Here is a 16,810-nt window from a genome sequence, read left to right as displayed (position 1 = left end):
TCCTCCATCGGGCCCGTGTAACATGGTTTCTGTGGAAGTGGAAGGAGTGCGAGTCGATGCTTTGGTGGACACAGGTGCGACATTGTCTGTGATACGTGCTGATTTGTGTGAACCTTTAAGGAAAGTAATGACGCCTTACGATGGCCCCACATTAGTTGCTGCCCAGGGGAACGTCATTCGCCCTTCCGCGTTTTGTACTGTGCGTGTTTTCATCGACGGCATCCGCCATCATGTCCAGTTTGCTGTCCTGTCCCGCTGCTCTCACCAACTAATTTTTGGGTGGGATTTTCTATCATCTGCTTCCGCGGCGATTTGTTGTGGACAACGCGTCGTTCACCTTGCTGACACGGACTACATGCTTGACGACGACAATCAGAAGCCACTTCGTCTGGTCGCTGCGAAAGACACCGAACTGCCGCCACTACAAGAGCAAATTGTCAGCATTACGTCCAATGACATCTATCACGGGGATGTATTGGTCTCACCGTCACCACTTCGCGTTCGCAAAGGTATAGTTCTTCCGTCCGGTGTCGTTCGTTTTTGCAATGGCTCGGCACTTGTCACCGCTGTCAACTCTACACCGGAGAAGATCTTACTGCCACAGGGCACTACTGTGGCCCACGTTGCTGACTTCGAGCCTGTATTTGTCACGCCACTTCAGGCCATCACATCCAAAGAACCTTGCCTCGGTGAGCATGTTTCTTCCTCCGCCTTTACCACAGCTATCAGCAGCGAACTGACATATTCACAGAGGCAGCAGCTGCTCGCATTGTTACAGAAACATGCAAATTCATTCGACATTTGCTCGTCGAAGCTGGGCCGCACTAATACTACAGCACATCGAATTCAAACTGTTGGGACATCTATCGTACACCGCCGACCCTACCGCGTGTCTCTAACTGAAAGAAAAATTATAGAAGAAAACGTTGCGGACATGCTTAAACGGGAAGTCATCCGTCCTTCATCTAGCCCTTGGTCGTCTCCCATTGTTTTGGTCCGCAAAAAGGATGGCTCTGTGCGTTTTTGCGTGGACTACCGGGCGCTCAATAAGATCACACGCAAGGACGTGTACCCTATGCCACGCATTGACGACGCCCTTGATTCCCTACAAGGCGCGGAATTCTTTTCAAGCATCGACTTGCGTTCTGGGTACTGGCAGATTCCCATGCATGAAGACGATAAGCATAAAACGGCGTTTGCAACCCCCGACGGGCTATATGAATTCAACGTGATGCCTTTCGGGCTCTGCAACGCACCCGCGACTTTTGAGCGCATGATAGATACCGTGCTGCGCGGTCTGAAATGGAAAAGTTGCTTGTGCTACCTGAACGACATTATTATCTTTTCGTCAACGCTTCCTGAGCACCTAGAACGACTGGATCAAGTTCTGACGTGCCTTGCCGGCGCCGGGCTTCAAATAAACACTAAGAAATGCTCCTTCGCTAGCAAATCTATCAAGGTCTTAGGACATGTCGTTAGCAAAGATGGCATCCGGCCCGACCCTGACAAGATTTCTGCAGTCCTTCACTTTCCGCGTCCCGAAAAACCAAAGGAGCTTCGCAGTTTCCTTGGCCTCGCCTCCTATTTTCGCCGGTTTATACAGAACTTCGCTTCTATTGCTGCTCCATTACACCAACTACTCGTCTCGAACGTCCCCTTTCTGTGGTCTCAAGAATGTGAAACGGCATTCGAGCTGTTGAAGCGGTCACTCAAGTCTGAACCTCTGCTCTGCCACTTTGACGAAGCCGCACCGACTATCCTTCATACCGACGCTAGCGGCCTTGGTATAGGAGCCGTTCTTCTACAACGCGACAAGTCTTCCCTAGAGAAAGTTGTTGCATATGCCAGTCGCGTACTCACCCCTGCTGAAAAGAGCTACACTATAACTGAGCAGGAGTGTCTGGCTGTGGTTTGGTCGGTCCAGAAGTTCCGTCCCTATCTCCACGGCCGTCACTTCACAATCGTTACGGACCACCATGCCTTATGCTGGCTTTCTACACTGAAAAACTTGTCCGGACGCTTGGGTCGGTGGATACTACGCTTGCAGAAGTACGACTTTGACATAACTTACAAGTCAGGCAGAAAACATCGAGACGCCGATGCTTTATCTCGTTGCCCGCTTCCGACTACCCATATCAGCGTTGGTGAGAACTCAAACGCCACATCTACCAAAGCTCATACGCTCGCATCAATAACGCAACCCTTTTCGGACGAACAGGCAACATTTATCTCCCACCAGTGGTCCGATTCATACTGCAGACGCATGATGGACCACATTTCGGGAGTTTCTCATCCACCAAACGCGCGACTCCGTCGTCAACTCCTGCACTTTAAGCTGGACAATGGGGTTCTCTACCGCCACGTCTACCACCCTGGAGGTCAGCGCTGGGTTCCTGTACTGCCACGCTCTCTTCGACTTCAGGTGCTCGAAGCCTTCCACGACGACTTGACTGCTGGTCATCTTGGTTTTAAAAAAACTCTTGACCGCATTCGATGTCGTTATTACTGGCCTGGTCTTTCTTCTAGTGTAGCGCGGTACGTCGGTTCCTGCTACCCATGCCAGCGTCGTAAACTCCCCACGTCTGCACCTGCTGGACCTCTACAGCCACTTCCGTGCCCGTCAATGCCTTTCGAGGTTGTAGTTGTTGACCTTTACGGGCCTCTCCCCGTCACATCTGCTGGCAAACGATGCATAGTGACCGCCGTGGACCACCTGACACGATACGCTGAGACTTCCTCTGTTATTACAGGCTCAGCTGTGGAAGTTGCAGACTTTATTCTTCACGCAATAATACTGCGTCATGGGGCTCCTCGTGTACTGCTTAGTGATCGCGGCAAAGTGTTCCTGTCACAAATGGTAAATGAAGTACTCCGCGCTTCTGGAACTACTCACAAGACTGCTTCAAGCAACCACCCTCAGACAAATGGTCTCACAGAAAGATTTCACCGAACCCTTGCAGACATGATAGCCGTTTACGTCCAACCCGACCACAAAAACTGGGATACTCTTTTACCATTCCTGACATTCGCTTACAACACCGCCGTTCAGCGAACAACTTGCTACTCACCGTTTTATCTCGTGTACGGACGCACCCCGACCACCTTTCTCGACGTCTCCTTCTTTAGCAGCCATGGGGATTCGTGTGAGTCTTCTAGCGAAGAATACATTTCCCGCCTGGCTCAGTCTCGCCATCAGGCTCGCATCAATACTGAAGCGAGACAGCACGAGCGGAAGATCACCTATGACGAATCCCACCGCGTTGTGTCTTTCCAACCTGGTGACGAGGTGCTGCTTTTGACACCTATTCGCACTCCTGGTCTCTGTGACAAATTCCAACCACGCTTCATCGGGCCATACATTGTTTTAGAACAGACTTCGCCGGTTAATTATCGTGTGACACCACTCGTCGCCCCAACAGACCACCGCTACCGCAGCACAGAGATTGTCCACGTTTGTCGCATGAAACCTTTCACGCGACGTTCCCCGTCACTTTGACTTACGGCGGCCAGGGTGTCCGCTTCCAAGGGGGGGGGGGGGGGAATTAGTGTGGGCATTTGTTACTTGCATCGTCCTCATCCCTGCATGATCACAATCACCATCATCCGCTTGTCTCTTTGTCCTCATGGCCACTCTGGTTCATCATCATCGTCATCTTCTGTGTACTGGCTCTGCCCGTTCGTTTTGCGAGGTCTTTCCTCAATTAAACGCTGTCGCAACCCAGACTACCAAGACTTCATAATATATATATATATATATATATATATATATATATATATATATAGGCAGGCATGGTGGTTGAGTGGCCGTAGCGTTGCATATAGTCCAGTCGATCCTCCGTGAGTGGTCACAACGTGGTTTATTTCGACGTTTCGGCCTACAGTCTCGCCTTTATCAGGATTAAAGGTACAGTTTGTTGGTGCTCAGCTTTATACAATCTCAAATCAGAGGGCAAGGAAAGAGAAAAAAAGACAGAAAAGAAAAAAGAAAAAATCAGAAAAAAGCATTTTCTTGTGAGATGCCCCATTCAAGCCACGCGTCCTTTTTAAAGGGCCACTCACCCGGCTTCATACCGAATTTTAGTTAGACAGTGGAAGTTGTTCGGTGTTCGATGAGGAACGTTTTGTCACAAAATTTTTTCGAATCGGTTCATTACGAGCGGAGAAAACAGGTTTTTTGAAGCGGCGCGAAACGAGGATGAGAGGAGACGAGCTCGAAACCCTTGCCGCTCCTCCGCGTAGCGTTCGCAAGCCAAACCTCTTCTCCACACTCTCCGGCATCCGACCAAGAAGTGACGTGCGCATGACGTGCCCGAACAAGCCCAGCCCCCGTGCACGCGAGCGGCGTTGCTTTGTTGACCAGCGTTATTTGTTGACCAGCGTTATTTTGTGGTCTTCTGCCTGTTTCTGCGGGCTTGTTTGGAAACGCTGGCTTAGACGTGGTAGAGTAAATGAGCACAATGAGTGCGCGAACACGTAGGAGCGTTCCACGGTAGTCGTCTGCTCAATGGGCCGACTGCGAGAACCCGAACGCATGTGAAACGCTGGCACATTAGCCCCGCATCTGGTAGCATTTCACGGGAAAAAATTTAAGAAAAACGTGCACAATTTTTTTGCGTCTCATTATTTATTGCAAGTTTTATTCATCCCCTAAAGCAACAAATACATAAACTACGCATGTTGTGTTAAACAATTTTTGCCATGTCACGTGGTATACTGTTGACAACGTCAGAGCAGAGTCGTCTACGTAGAGGACCAACGTGACCGCAGGGCTGTGTACGTAGGGCCAAACCTACGCCAACGTCATGCCCTCATTCTCTACACGTGCTTAGGTAGAGGGAAGGGCGAGGAGCTGTCATCTTGAAATTTGACCCATTTTCGTGGCGCGTAGGGTTGCAAATTTTGGCAGACGTGATGATGAACGCCTCGTCTACGCATTGCACTTGTCAGCTCAAAATTGTCAAACCTGGTGAGTGGCCCTTTAAGAAGACCACTTAAGGGAGCTGCGATCGAAGCAAAGTGGGGAATAAACCTTCGCAAATACGAGGCCATACCCAGAAATGACTGAACCTGCTTCAAACAGGTTTGTAATTTGTGTTTTAGATTTGTACTACTGCGACACGGCAGCTATTCGCTCCGGGAGTGGCTGAATGCTGACAGGAGATATATGTCCCAGGTAAGAAATCTTGGACACTCGAAACCGGTATTTCTCTTGGTTCAAACGAAACCCTGCTGCATAGAGTCTGTGTAGTACTTCGTCCAAATTGCGAAGGCGTTCATCCTCCGTCCTGCCAACGACCAGGATATCGTCTTAATACACCACACAAGCTTGGTTTTTCAATGCTCCGAGCAGGGAATTAATCGCATGCTGAAAAGTGCTAGGAGCCGTTCTTAGTTCAAACGGCATGCGGTTGAATTCATACAAACCGAAAAGTGTGCGAAAGGCCGTTTTACATCTATCTTCATCCGCGACGTTAATCTGCCAGTATCCTGCGCGTAAATCAAGTGATGAAAAGAAGTTGCAGTGAGGTACTGTATCAACAGCGTCATCAATGCGGAGTAAAGGGTAGGAGTCAGGCATTGTACACTTATTGAGCTGCCTGTAGTTCACGCCGAAGCGTAGTGATTCATTTTTCTTGCAAACAAGGACGACTGGCGCTGCCCACGGGCTCGATGACGGCCTAATAATGCCCGCGGCAAGCATTTCATCTACTTGTTCTGCGATCACTGCCCGTTCTCGTTCAGCGTATCGTCGCAGTGGTACGCATATTGCCGGATGATCTCCCGTTGGTATGCGATGGAGCAGCAAATGAGTGCCTGGCAGTTCTGCTGTATTGCTAGCGAATACTGGCTGATGGCGAGCCAATATAGAAGATAAGGTTGGCGGAGTGGACGGCTCACCTGTCGGTGGTGGCTGGGTTGTGGCGGTAGTCCCAGCTCTCGAAGACCGGAGCTTGACGTGGCCGCGATGTATGGTGAGCTCAATGTCATCAGATAGCAAGAAGTCAGCACCAAGGATCTTGTCGGCAGTGAGGTCTTCAAAGACGGGAATGGCTGGAAGAACTTTAGTGCCCGCTGTCGTCCGGACTGAAATGTTGAGCATTCCGACTGGCATAGCACTGCCTCCAAGTACGCAGAGGTGAGGCTGCGTCCACGGTCGGATAGTGTCCGGAGCATGACGTCGGTGTAGCGCCGTTCGTTCCGCACCGGTATCCACCAGTGCAGATAGGTCACCTATTCCCTCAACATGAATAGACATCCGAGGAATTTGACAAGCTTGGTAGTGGATTCGGGTCTGGAGCGGGTGACTACACTCCTTGGCGTTGTGTCCAATGCGACCGCACTTGAAGCATCCGAGTCGTGTCGAGGCGTAAGTCGAACGGAGAGTCGGTAATGTGTTCAAGCTAAGCCGACGACGAGAGTTGTGCTGAAGTTTGGCTGCCTTTTGAGCGAAAACCTGGGGTGACGCTTCAGGTGACTGGCAAAATAAGATGGCAGCATGGGTAGGGTCAGCCAAGCCATCAACGACATACTGGATGGCAGCCGGAGAGCTCCATATAATGTCACATTTGTCGAGAAGCACGAGCTTATCGTAGACGTATTTACGGGCGTCTTCCAATGGAGCCTGCCTACGTAATCGCATGCGCATGAAATGGTCGTCGTATGCGAATGGAAGTGGTTGGAAGGCCGTGACAAGGGCTGTAGTTTAGTCACTCCAGGATTTGTACTTTCAGTCATTGTATTGATGCCACGCTTTGGCGGACTCGCGCAGTCAGCTTACGGCTAGTGATAGCGTCACGTCGTCAGTCCATGCATGTCGACGGGCCAACAAATGAATTTCATCCAGCCAGACGGTCGGGTCTTGATCAGTGCCAGTAAAGTCAGGGATTTAAGCCATGGACGGAGGAGGCAACGTGGTGCGTGCACAGGCTGCTGAGAAGGTGACGGTGGCGTCTCCAACAAGCTGGCTCGAAGTAGCGATGAGCTGCAGAACTGTGCAGAGTTCGCTGGCGGCTACAGGCGAGGAGCCATGCCTGTTTTCTAGTGACGGTACTGACGTCGCTCCAGGGATGGTACCTGAGGCGAAGTCCAAGGGAGCGTGTACGGCGTCCCTGAGCAAGGAGGCGGTTTGCGAAGCCAAGTCAGTGGAGTCACCTTGTGGTTTGGCAAGGACGCCTGCAGGCAGCGCGCTGGCTTCAGTACCCGTGGTGGCCAGGTTGGATGCCATGGCCACGGTAGCAGGAGCTGCGGGCTGCTGGAGAGTGCGTCCGCTCCGTAGGACGGTTTCTTCTCGCAGGTCGTCGCGCACAGGTTCGTTGAACGGCTGCGCCATTGTAATGAGCGAGACCGACACAACACCCGTTCGTCGGGCAAGCTGTTCTATTCTGCCTCTTCTTCTTCACTCTCCCGCCCATGGCCTAGAGCTGCCGCGCAACTCTTCGTTGAAAAATATATATATATATATGTAAACAGACACAGACATTGCAGTGGTGGTCTGGGTGTTATAAAGAAATGTATAGTTTAGAAGCCACTCCATGTTTTAATCGCTTAGCTCGTTTAAAAATTCATGCCTAAATATCTAATCAAGGAACCCTTCAAAGTTTCTGCCATGACCACACACCTAATACAGTGTTCTTTTTTGTTCGACCCGCATTCATGGTGGTGCACCGTAAGCGGGAGTACTATTGATGATTGATTGATTTGTGTTGGTTCAACGTCCCAAAATCGCGATATGATTATGAGAGACGTCGTAGTGGAGGGCTCCACAAATTTCGACTACCTGGGGTTTTTCGACGTCCACACGGGCCTACATTTCAAGTATGAGAAATAGATTGGACGATATATTTGTTTGTTTCTTGTTTATTGTCAGGGCAACGTCATATGAAGAAGAATAAAGGGAGCTGTTGAAAAGGCGTAAAGTAAATAGCTTGCTAGACATGACAAGCAAATCTGATCACGCAGTTATCGGCCTACATCTGTGCGATAGACCAATCTGTATAGTCATTCTTGGTATAACCGACGTATTAAAATCGCCCTGAGCATCAAATCATCATGCGTAATTCCTGGTATTCATTTGTAATCATTATTTTGGGTCAATGAGACACAGACGTCAACTCAAACACAAGAATTACGATTGTAATAGGCTTTCGTCGAGTACGTAACGGTACATACCGTCGAGAGTTCTTTTTTTTTTGCTTCCCAACCTGGTAACGTAGCTGCGGCACCGTGCTTTTGTATGAGTTGTAAAAAGCAGTTCCAATTATGTGCTTCTTACAGGAGCCTCAACAGCGTGTTTCCATAGGCCTTACAATACTTTCTTCGAGGAAGCAGAAGACGTAATCTGCGTCCATTTTTTTTAGTATAGCCCGTAATGGTGCTCTACGGCCTTAACAACAGTGTTTATTTAGATTAGAATTCCTCGCCCCTCATTTGGTGCCATCACTACTGCAACTACAATTGTTCCATTAGCTACCGGAATGTCAGCTGTCCCTTAGTCTTGGTTGATGTGTACTATGTAATAAAATCTTTTAACAAAATAGCTAATTTAGGGCTAGGTCTGATGACAGATGAGTGTCTTCTTCGGATGCCGTGCTTCGGTGTCTCGTGTCCGATGCCTACAAAACTCATACGTAGCGAAACTTCTCCGAAAATATCGTAATGTTATTCGTATCACTGTGTAACTACATCTCCTTTCGTGCACTTTGTTAAAGGTTTTAAATATATCGAACAGACTTCTCCCGGGGTTACCACACCAGTGCACGCGTAAGGCGGTGGGTAATAAAAGACCACCACTGTTAGCTCTGAGTGGAACACTCACGCGCTGGTTGTGGCCAAATTGGCATTTTTTATTAGGCTTAAACTTTATCTTAGTGTGTCAAGATTACCAGTGGTTTGTGCAAGAAAACAACTATGTGTGCAGTGAAATGTTCAATGAAAAACTCGCCACACTGGCTGGCTGATGGAGACCCGCCGCAGTGTTCTAGCGGCTAAAACACTCGGCTGCTGACCTGCAGGTCGCGGGAACCATCCCGGCCGCAGCGGACGAAGTTAGCGTATGGGTGAGAATACTTGAGGCCCGTCCAAACATCAGAATATTTATAATTACGTATCTATGCGTTTTCTAGTAAGGAAACAAACTAACTAGTATTTACGTATTCACTGTGCGCCTTGAATATACGTTATGCCTGCTTTTTCGTCGACAATGTTTGAAAGTATGAACGCAGGCACCAGATCACGATGACTGAGCGTTGAACCAGTTTGAAAAATTCCGCCGGGTGGCTGAACCATGTGACACACAGACGGGCCGAAATTTCAGTAATGAATCCCAAGAAGAGCTGTCCTATTTTGAAAAAGCCCGCTTTCAAATGCGTTGTTTCCTACGGGGCACCAATACATTAAAAACTAAAGTCTGCTTCCCCCTCTCACTATCTGCGTCTCTCACTATCTGCCATTCTTGCAGTGGAAATGTATTTATATTTTGTGTTTCAGTGCAAAGAATCATCAAGAGAACGACTCCAGAAGAAGACACCTTCCAGTACGGAACCATAGAAAGTATGGGAGAACTGACCAAGCCCTATGTGACATCAAGTGTGTTGGCCATTCATCCTTTCTTTTTGTGTTTGCCACTTAAATTCGTTTTACACTGATATAGTTGGACATGCACTAGGAATAAGCTAGGCGCATAAGTTCATTGTATACAATCGTTCTATACATTGTTTACATACAATATTTAAATATTTCATCGTCGTCGTCATCATCATCATCATTAGCCTAACTACGCCCACTGAAGGTGAAAGGCCTCTCCCATGATCGGCCAATCACCCCAGTCGTGAGCTTTTTGCTGCCACGTTATACCTGCAAAATTTTCCATCTGATCAGCCCACCCAACATTCTGTATCCCCTTCGTGCGTTTGCCTTCTCTGGGCATCCGGTCAGTTCTCCTTAATGACCAGCGTTTATCCTCGCTACGTGTCCGGCCCATGACTGTAGCCTAACTGAGTGCGTATAGTTTTTGCCAGAGTGTATTTTAGTACGGCGTACAGCCTTGCCGCTATTTGTTTTTAGCATATACCAACCATTAGAAGCTGAGGACTTACATAAAAAACTTTTACTTCCACAATTGCTTGAACTTTACATGAAGCTTGAATAATTATAAATTAGATACTGAAACCTTGTCTGGAGGTTTCTGACTCGTGTTTATTGTTTAGGTCACTATCCACCCCTTCCCCCAAAATACAAAACGTTTTGGCAGAAGCCATTGAGAGAAAAGATCATTCTAACACCTCCTAATAGAACATGCCCAACACAGCCACCCTCTTTGTGCAGATTCATTCATCATCTCTCATTGTTCCTCGCTATTGCAGTTCACAAGTCCGTTTATCGAATTGTCGACTCTGGACAATCTATCTTCTCGCGATTGTCAAAACACAGAGGTTCACATAATCGACTTCTGAAACTGTATCCGTGATCGTTGCACTCCGTTAATTAGAATGTCATTGTAAAAAGACATATAGCTATGACTGCGACTGGTAGAACTATGGTGGCGATGTAATGCCATCGCGTTTTTCCACCAAGAGAACAAAAGAGGATGCGGACTGAAATATATTTGATCTCAGTATATTAGAGATAGGTGCATGTGCATGAAAAAAATTATGTGTATGAAAAGAAAACAATATTTACCTCTGTATTCTTGCCCTAGCAAAGAAAATAAAAACCTCAATCTTGTCGAAAACTTTACGCTGAAGGTTGATGCTAAATTAAGCCATTCTCGTGAGAGAAAATTCTGAAAACAAAAACTATTAAGTATACTGTCGGTGTTTCTGTAGACATTGCCAAACAAAACAAACCTCTTGAGCAAGTGTCCAATGGTCATGCTGAGGGTGAAGAGATTTATAGGTGTGGTGGAACGAACATGTGACTCAAAACAAATGAATAATTTCATAGTGCGAAAATATATTTGTACTCACAGTTGCACACTCATTATGGCAACGTAAAAAGTTGACTTTCAAACCACTGCAAAGCGAGTCTGTAAGAATTGTTAGTTGTACAACACCTGCAAGTTTTGCAAGCTTCAAGCGCATGGCGTCTGTGTAATTTTCCAATCACCAGATAAATGGTCCACGATGTTCATGACATACACCAACCTCGTCTACAAAGGCAACAGCACGATTGCGTACCAGGAACACGTCCTAAAAGTTCTCGTAAAGCTGCTCAAGTACAAAGCTGTGGGAAACGATGGACTTTGCCACCTGATCGCCTGGAGCCTGTTGCGGCAGCTGGCGAGGTACACGAAGCCGGAGTCCACAGCCGACCAGAACGTGAACCATTTGTGCATCGCTCGCGTTCTCATGGTTATGAAGATGGCGGTCATTAGCCCGTACCTCAGGATGAGTAAGCATGCATGTGTTCTTAATACATCATTTTATTGCGGGCACTATGGCAAACTTTAACGTTTATTGATCGAACGCACCGAGAATTAGTGACAATGTCCAAAGGAACATGCTACTTGAAAAATAAAAAAAAAACAGACGTTCAAAAATAAACGTGCTACTACGGGCCTTTTTTTACGGAGAGGAGGATTTCCTCTTTTCTGGGCTGTTGCATGAGAGTACGAAAGCCAACTTCACAGCCTCGGCTGTGCATTTCTTGGAGGGTCACGAGCGGTGACAACCGCCCAGAGAGGACTATGGCAGCACGCCTTGAGTGAAAAGGTCTATAGAAGGAAACCAAATGCACCACTGGTTCGAAATGTGCGAACGGAATTTTTCATGCCTATTAAGGTTAACGTCACAAAACAGGGTTTGTCGAAGAAGCCATTTACCCATCTTTGTGGCGCACCAACATTTCACAAGCACTCAAGTATAGCACTCGCACTGAAACCTCATTACAACACAGCTTCTGTAGCACCGACGTCGCGTTTTGCAAACAAAATTTAGCTTACTCTCGTACGATGTTCAGTACACCAGTAAAGCCGCTGGAGTGAAGTATGGCTAAACAATTTCTCTATTTTGACAATACAAATGAAGAAAAGAGCGATCGACTCAAAACTGCCTTTTACTCACATGCAAAAATAATTTGGGCAGCTCGGCCATAGTTATGACCCCTCCGGAAGAAATGCAGAGCTTAGCGACGTTTTTCTCCGCCTACTTTTATGATCACTTCTTTCTCAATCCTTTATTTTTTTCTCCTCTCAGTTTTTTGTGTTTTCACCTGTTTATTTTTTTTTCTGTCTCTTGTGATAATTTTTTTCTCTGCGAATCGCTTTTTCGTTGTTACCGATCTCCAAATCTTTCTTTTTCTCTCTACATGCCTTTTTTTTCTTTCTCTAATTCTTACTTTTTTTTCTCTAAATCCCTTTTTTCTCTCTAAACCCCTTTGTCTCTCTCTACGCTAAGCTAGGCTATTTCCCCAATATGGCTTGGGAAGCAGACATCAACACCTGCCTAACGCAGATTGGACTCTTTTTTATTCTCTTTATTTATTCAATATTTCTTTATTTTGTCCTCAATATCCTGCCCTAACCTGCCCATCACTAGTCCTTACTCCTACTTGCTCCTAATTCATATCCATTTTCTAAACCATGACATGAAAGAGTAGACCATGCTCATCTCCATCACGCCCTCGTTCCATTCTTCCTGTCCTTCAGATCAGTCTATCTCGCCCTCACCTCTTTTGCGGTCCCCAAGCTATGAATTATATACTGTGCATGAGTATGCCGTCGCACGATCAGCTTGGCACATGCCCGCTTATTGTTACACGCGCTCTTTATTGCAAAGGCATTTCTTATGGCGGTGTCATACGGGCGCTTTTAATCGCGATGAGTGTCCATCCAGATTAACCACGATCTGGAATACGTATCACTACATGGTCACTTTTAATCATGATTAGGCGTAATCGGGATGAAGACTATCGCGCTTTGCATGAGAGATAGCAAATTCGCTGTCGTTTGCATCTCCTGGCGGAGCTTGTTGAAAGCACAATAAACAAGGCAATCGAGCAGAGTTCAACAAGAAGACTTAAAAACAGCTAGATGTTCATGAAAAGTGAATTCTAAACTTGTTGAATAGGAACAATATCTGAAATTTTAAGATTCGTATCAATTGCAAGTAGTTACGAGAGAAACAGATGAGAAGCAGACGACCGTTGCCTTCCGTGCTTAGATCAACTCTCGCACTGTCGGAGCTGTTGGAGCACCTCGAAGCCAAATGATTATCAGTGTTGCAAGTTTTTCGACTACGTCGCAACGTACACGCACTTCGCGGTCAAATGAAGAGAGCTTTACGCTAATCGACCAGTGGCAGGAGCGACTGAAAGACTTGAGGAAGCAAAAGTGAAACTCAGGCGCATACAAGATTGACGCTTTGCTGCGACTGGACGGCTACGTGCGGGAGCCATCAGAAATAAACGCGAAGGCTAAGAATATCACACGGTAATAGGGGTAAGTGCGAGGAATCCTTTATCGAATAATGAATTTATAAAATTACTTTTATTGCTACTCACTAACATTTTGCCGTTCGAGCGGTTCTCGCACAAATATCATTGCTAATAAATGACTCTATAGAAAAATTCTGCACCGAGTTTTGTCAGTGACATGTTTTACGGCATGCAGGTGCCACTTCGTGCATTTATTCTGACCCAATAACTTACTGAGCCAAGCTCATTACGAATTAGCTTAGGCCATGTAGCAGCGGTCATAAAAATTATCGCGATGAAGAACAAAAGTGGCAGCATATCCACGGAGTGAATGATGGAGAGTGGGGCGAAGCATTCGTCCGCCCATTCGTTCTTGCTTCCTTCCATCTGTGCGACCGTCCATGCGTCCATCCGCCCGTCCATGCGTGCGTCCGTTCCTGCGTTCATCCATGCATCCGCCCCTGCGTCCGTTCATGCGTCCATCCATGCATCTGTCTGTGTGTCCGTTCGTCCGTCTATTCAAAACTCCAAGTACCACCATCTCGCATCTTTTCATCATATATTCCCCATATAGAAACACCGCCATCCAGCGGACATTCCAAGGACTAAACGAGAGGTGGCACACGCACACTTTCTGACAGCTTGCGCTTCGGGTCTACTTCCCACCTTTAACCACCTCGAGGTCATGTTATATTCTAGTTCACTGTATTCTTGGCACTGCAGCCCAACACTCGCTAAACCTTTCTAAAACGAAGGAGGTTACGCCCAGCAAGTATAACGTAGCAACCTTTTCCTGGCAGATAGAGCTCAATGTACATGCCAATGGCTGCATGGGAAGTGAGAGACAGGAGAATTCGGCTTTTACTTTCTTACGGCTTGCACTTCGTACCTACTTCCCACCTTTAACTACGTCGAGTTCATTCATGGTACATACTAGTTCATTGTATTCATGGCACTGCTACTCAACGCTCGCTAAACCTTTCTAAAACTAGGGTGGTTACACCCAGCGGGTATAACGTAGCAACCCTTTCCCTTCAGATAGTGCGCAATGTACATGCAATGGCTGCAAATGGGGGTCGCAGCGTGCACGTCAACTAAAAGCCGAATGCTCCGGTCTCTCATACCCCATTATCAGCTATTTGCATGTACATTGAGCACTATTTTTTGTTGTTCAACAACGCACAGAAGGAATCTCTCACCGGCACCACCTTGGAGGTCAAAATGTTTGCAGGTCCAAGCGTAAGACTGGTTACATACTACGACGGGACGCGGGACGAACGGGTGTCACAGAACGAGCGCTAAAAGCGGGCGCGCCGCCAAATTCTTGAGATAACGCGCCCAGAGAGACGCGCCGAGGTCAACAAAAAAAAAAGAAAAAAGAAAACAAGCATCCAAGGCTCCCCGGGCGCGCGAAGCTTCTCCTCTCGGAAGCGTGGCTTCGCCGATGAACCTCCTCACCCCACAGCGGCGGCCGGGCAAGCGCTAGAAATTTGCAGAAGGAAAGGGGCGGGTATGCCGGGGTGAGTCATCTGTCGGGGACGGCCCCCGTACAGTCTCGCGCCTCTCCCCAACCTTCGCGGCGTATCGCGCCCACGAAATGACGAGAACCGTCTGGAATGTCGCGCGCAAGGTATTTAACCGAGCAGCCGAGATGAGAGATCAGGAGAAGACGGAATTTAGCGCCAGAGTGCGTAGGGATCCCGCCGTGTAGTCGGCGAAGGTTTGTCCGTAGGGACGAAGCAGTAGATGAAGAGGATTTCCACCTGAGGTGTGAAGGCTCGAGCTACAGGCAAGAGCGTGTGTCCACCGCTATCGAGCGAGGACGCGTGGCAACAGCTGCGTGTGTGAAGCCGACGTGTTCGGGTAAAGAAGTTTGAAGCTTGGAGAGTGGCCTATTGAAGACGGGAGGTTTCCTGGAAGAGAAACTTCGGCGAGGTTTCCTGGAAGAGAAACTTCGAGGGCGCGGAACGACAACAACGCTGGACTTTGAGTGAGTGATTCTCGGAAAAGTATCATTCAGACTTTTGTTCCAAGGACTTTGGACTGAATAGGTTTTATATCTCTTTAGTCTTTAAGTGTCTTGGTTGTTCAATGCATGCGACTGCATTGTAGTGCGTATTGTTGTCTGAGTCCGTTGTTTCAAGTGTGGTTGATTGTACTGTGTAGTACGTTGTTTTATTGGTGACGTATTGTATGTAACTATTGTGGAGTGTGCATACGTGTGTATTGTTTTTGATCTGCCGTTAATGAGAATATAATTTTGTTTGTTTATCAACTCTCGGCTCTGACTTGTTCTTTGGACCACAACCGGCGTCTGCTGGCGCGCCAAAAAGGACCACTTCTAAATTGTCCACGCTTTCGTGGTGCGGTTCGGGGGGCCGATACTTCGACCCTTGGAATTAGCCCGGCGATTGCCTCCCTAATAAACGGGACATGTGTGACAACGGGTGCCGCTATAAGGAGCTTCGCCCCTAAAAACTGATCCGGATCGCCCTGATTGCGAATAAAAGTGCGCGTATTACACCGGCAGTAGTTGGGATATGCAGGCGTCGATCGAAATCTTTCCACCACCCTCTCCCATAAGGCTGCGTGCACGCGCGTCCTCAGCAACCATTGCCCCTACCTCCTTGACTTGGAGCAACTCAGCCGTTGTTACTAACACAGTGGAACTGCAGAGGTCTCAAGAACCACAAGAAGCGGGCTCATTTCCGCCTCTATCTTGAGACCTTTGAGTTCCTCGTTGCCGTGGTTGCCCTTCAGGAACCCGGCTCGGACGTCAAACTCACAAATTACACTACATTTAAACACAACCCGGAGACATGTATACTTGTTCACAAGCAATATACCGCCCAGGAAGTCACACTCCCCACAACACCGCCTTTCCCATACACAATGGTGTCGGTGCTGCCTATAAGGCGATCTGACCCACCTGTTCATATTTTAAACATTTACTGTCCCCCAAAGCTTAAGAACGTCACGTTCAGCGAAATTTTCACACAAGCTATGCAGGTGGCAGGACGGGACCCCCTCCTGATCGTCGGCGACTTCAATGCCCCAAGCAGGTTATGGGGTTACCCACGAGAGGACACGCGTGGAAGGAAGCTTGCGGAACTTCTTTCTACACTTGGACTCACCCTCCACACTGATCCCGCCAGCCCAACACGTGTAGGCAACTCTGTTCAACGAGATACTTGCCCGGACCTCACAATTACACGCAACATACGCCATGCCGACTGGCTGAACACACAGGACACTCTCGGTAGTGATCATTGTGTATTAAACACAACTGTGTACATGCGTCCCTTAAAACGCCCACTTACACAAGCTCGTATCCCAGACTGGACAACTTTCCGCACCACTCTACCTATTGTAGACCCTCTCCAGTCGGGATACGACACCT

At 47.8% G+C, this 16,810-nt stretch overlaps 1 protein-coding gene across 1 annotated transcript in view; it reads left to right on the top strand.

Moving 5' to 3' along the window:
- Positions 1-16,810, top strand: part of LOC142803300 (neprilysin-2-like) — a 60,614-nt gene that overhangs the window by 30,044 nt on the left and 13,760 nt on the right. Inside the window, exons 7-8 of the mRNA XM_075888431.1 lie at positions 9,487-9,585; positions 11,107-11,388. Coding sequence (XP_075744546.1) covers positions 9,487-9,585; positions 11,107-11,388 — 381 coding nt within the window. The remainder of the gene's footprint in view (positions 1-9,486; positions 9,586-11,106; positions 11,389-16,810) is intronic.

This window comes from Rhipicephalus microplus, chromosome 3, assembly GCF_043290135.1.
Source record: "Rhipicephalus microplus isolate Deutch F79 chromosome 3, USDA_Rmic, whole genome shotgun sequence".
NCBI lineage: Eukaryota > Metazoa > Arthropoda > Arachnida > Ixodida > Ixodidae > Rhipicephalus > Rhipicephalus microplus.
Note: the sequence above shows the minus strand (reverse complement) of the source record. Positions and strands in the feature narration are given on the sequence as shown.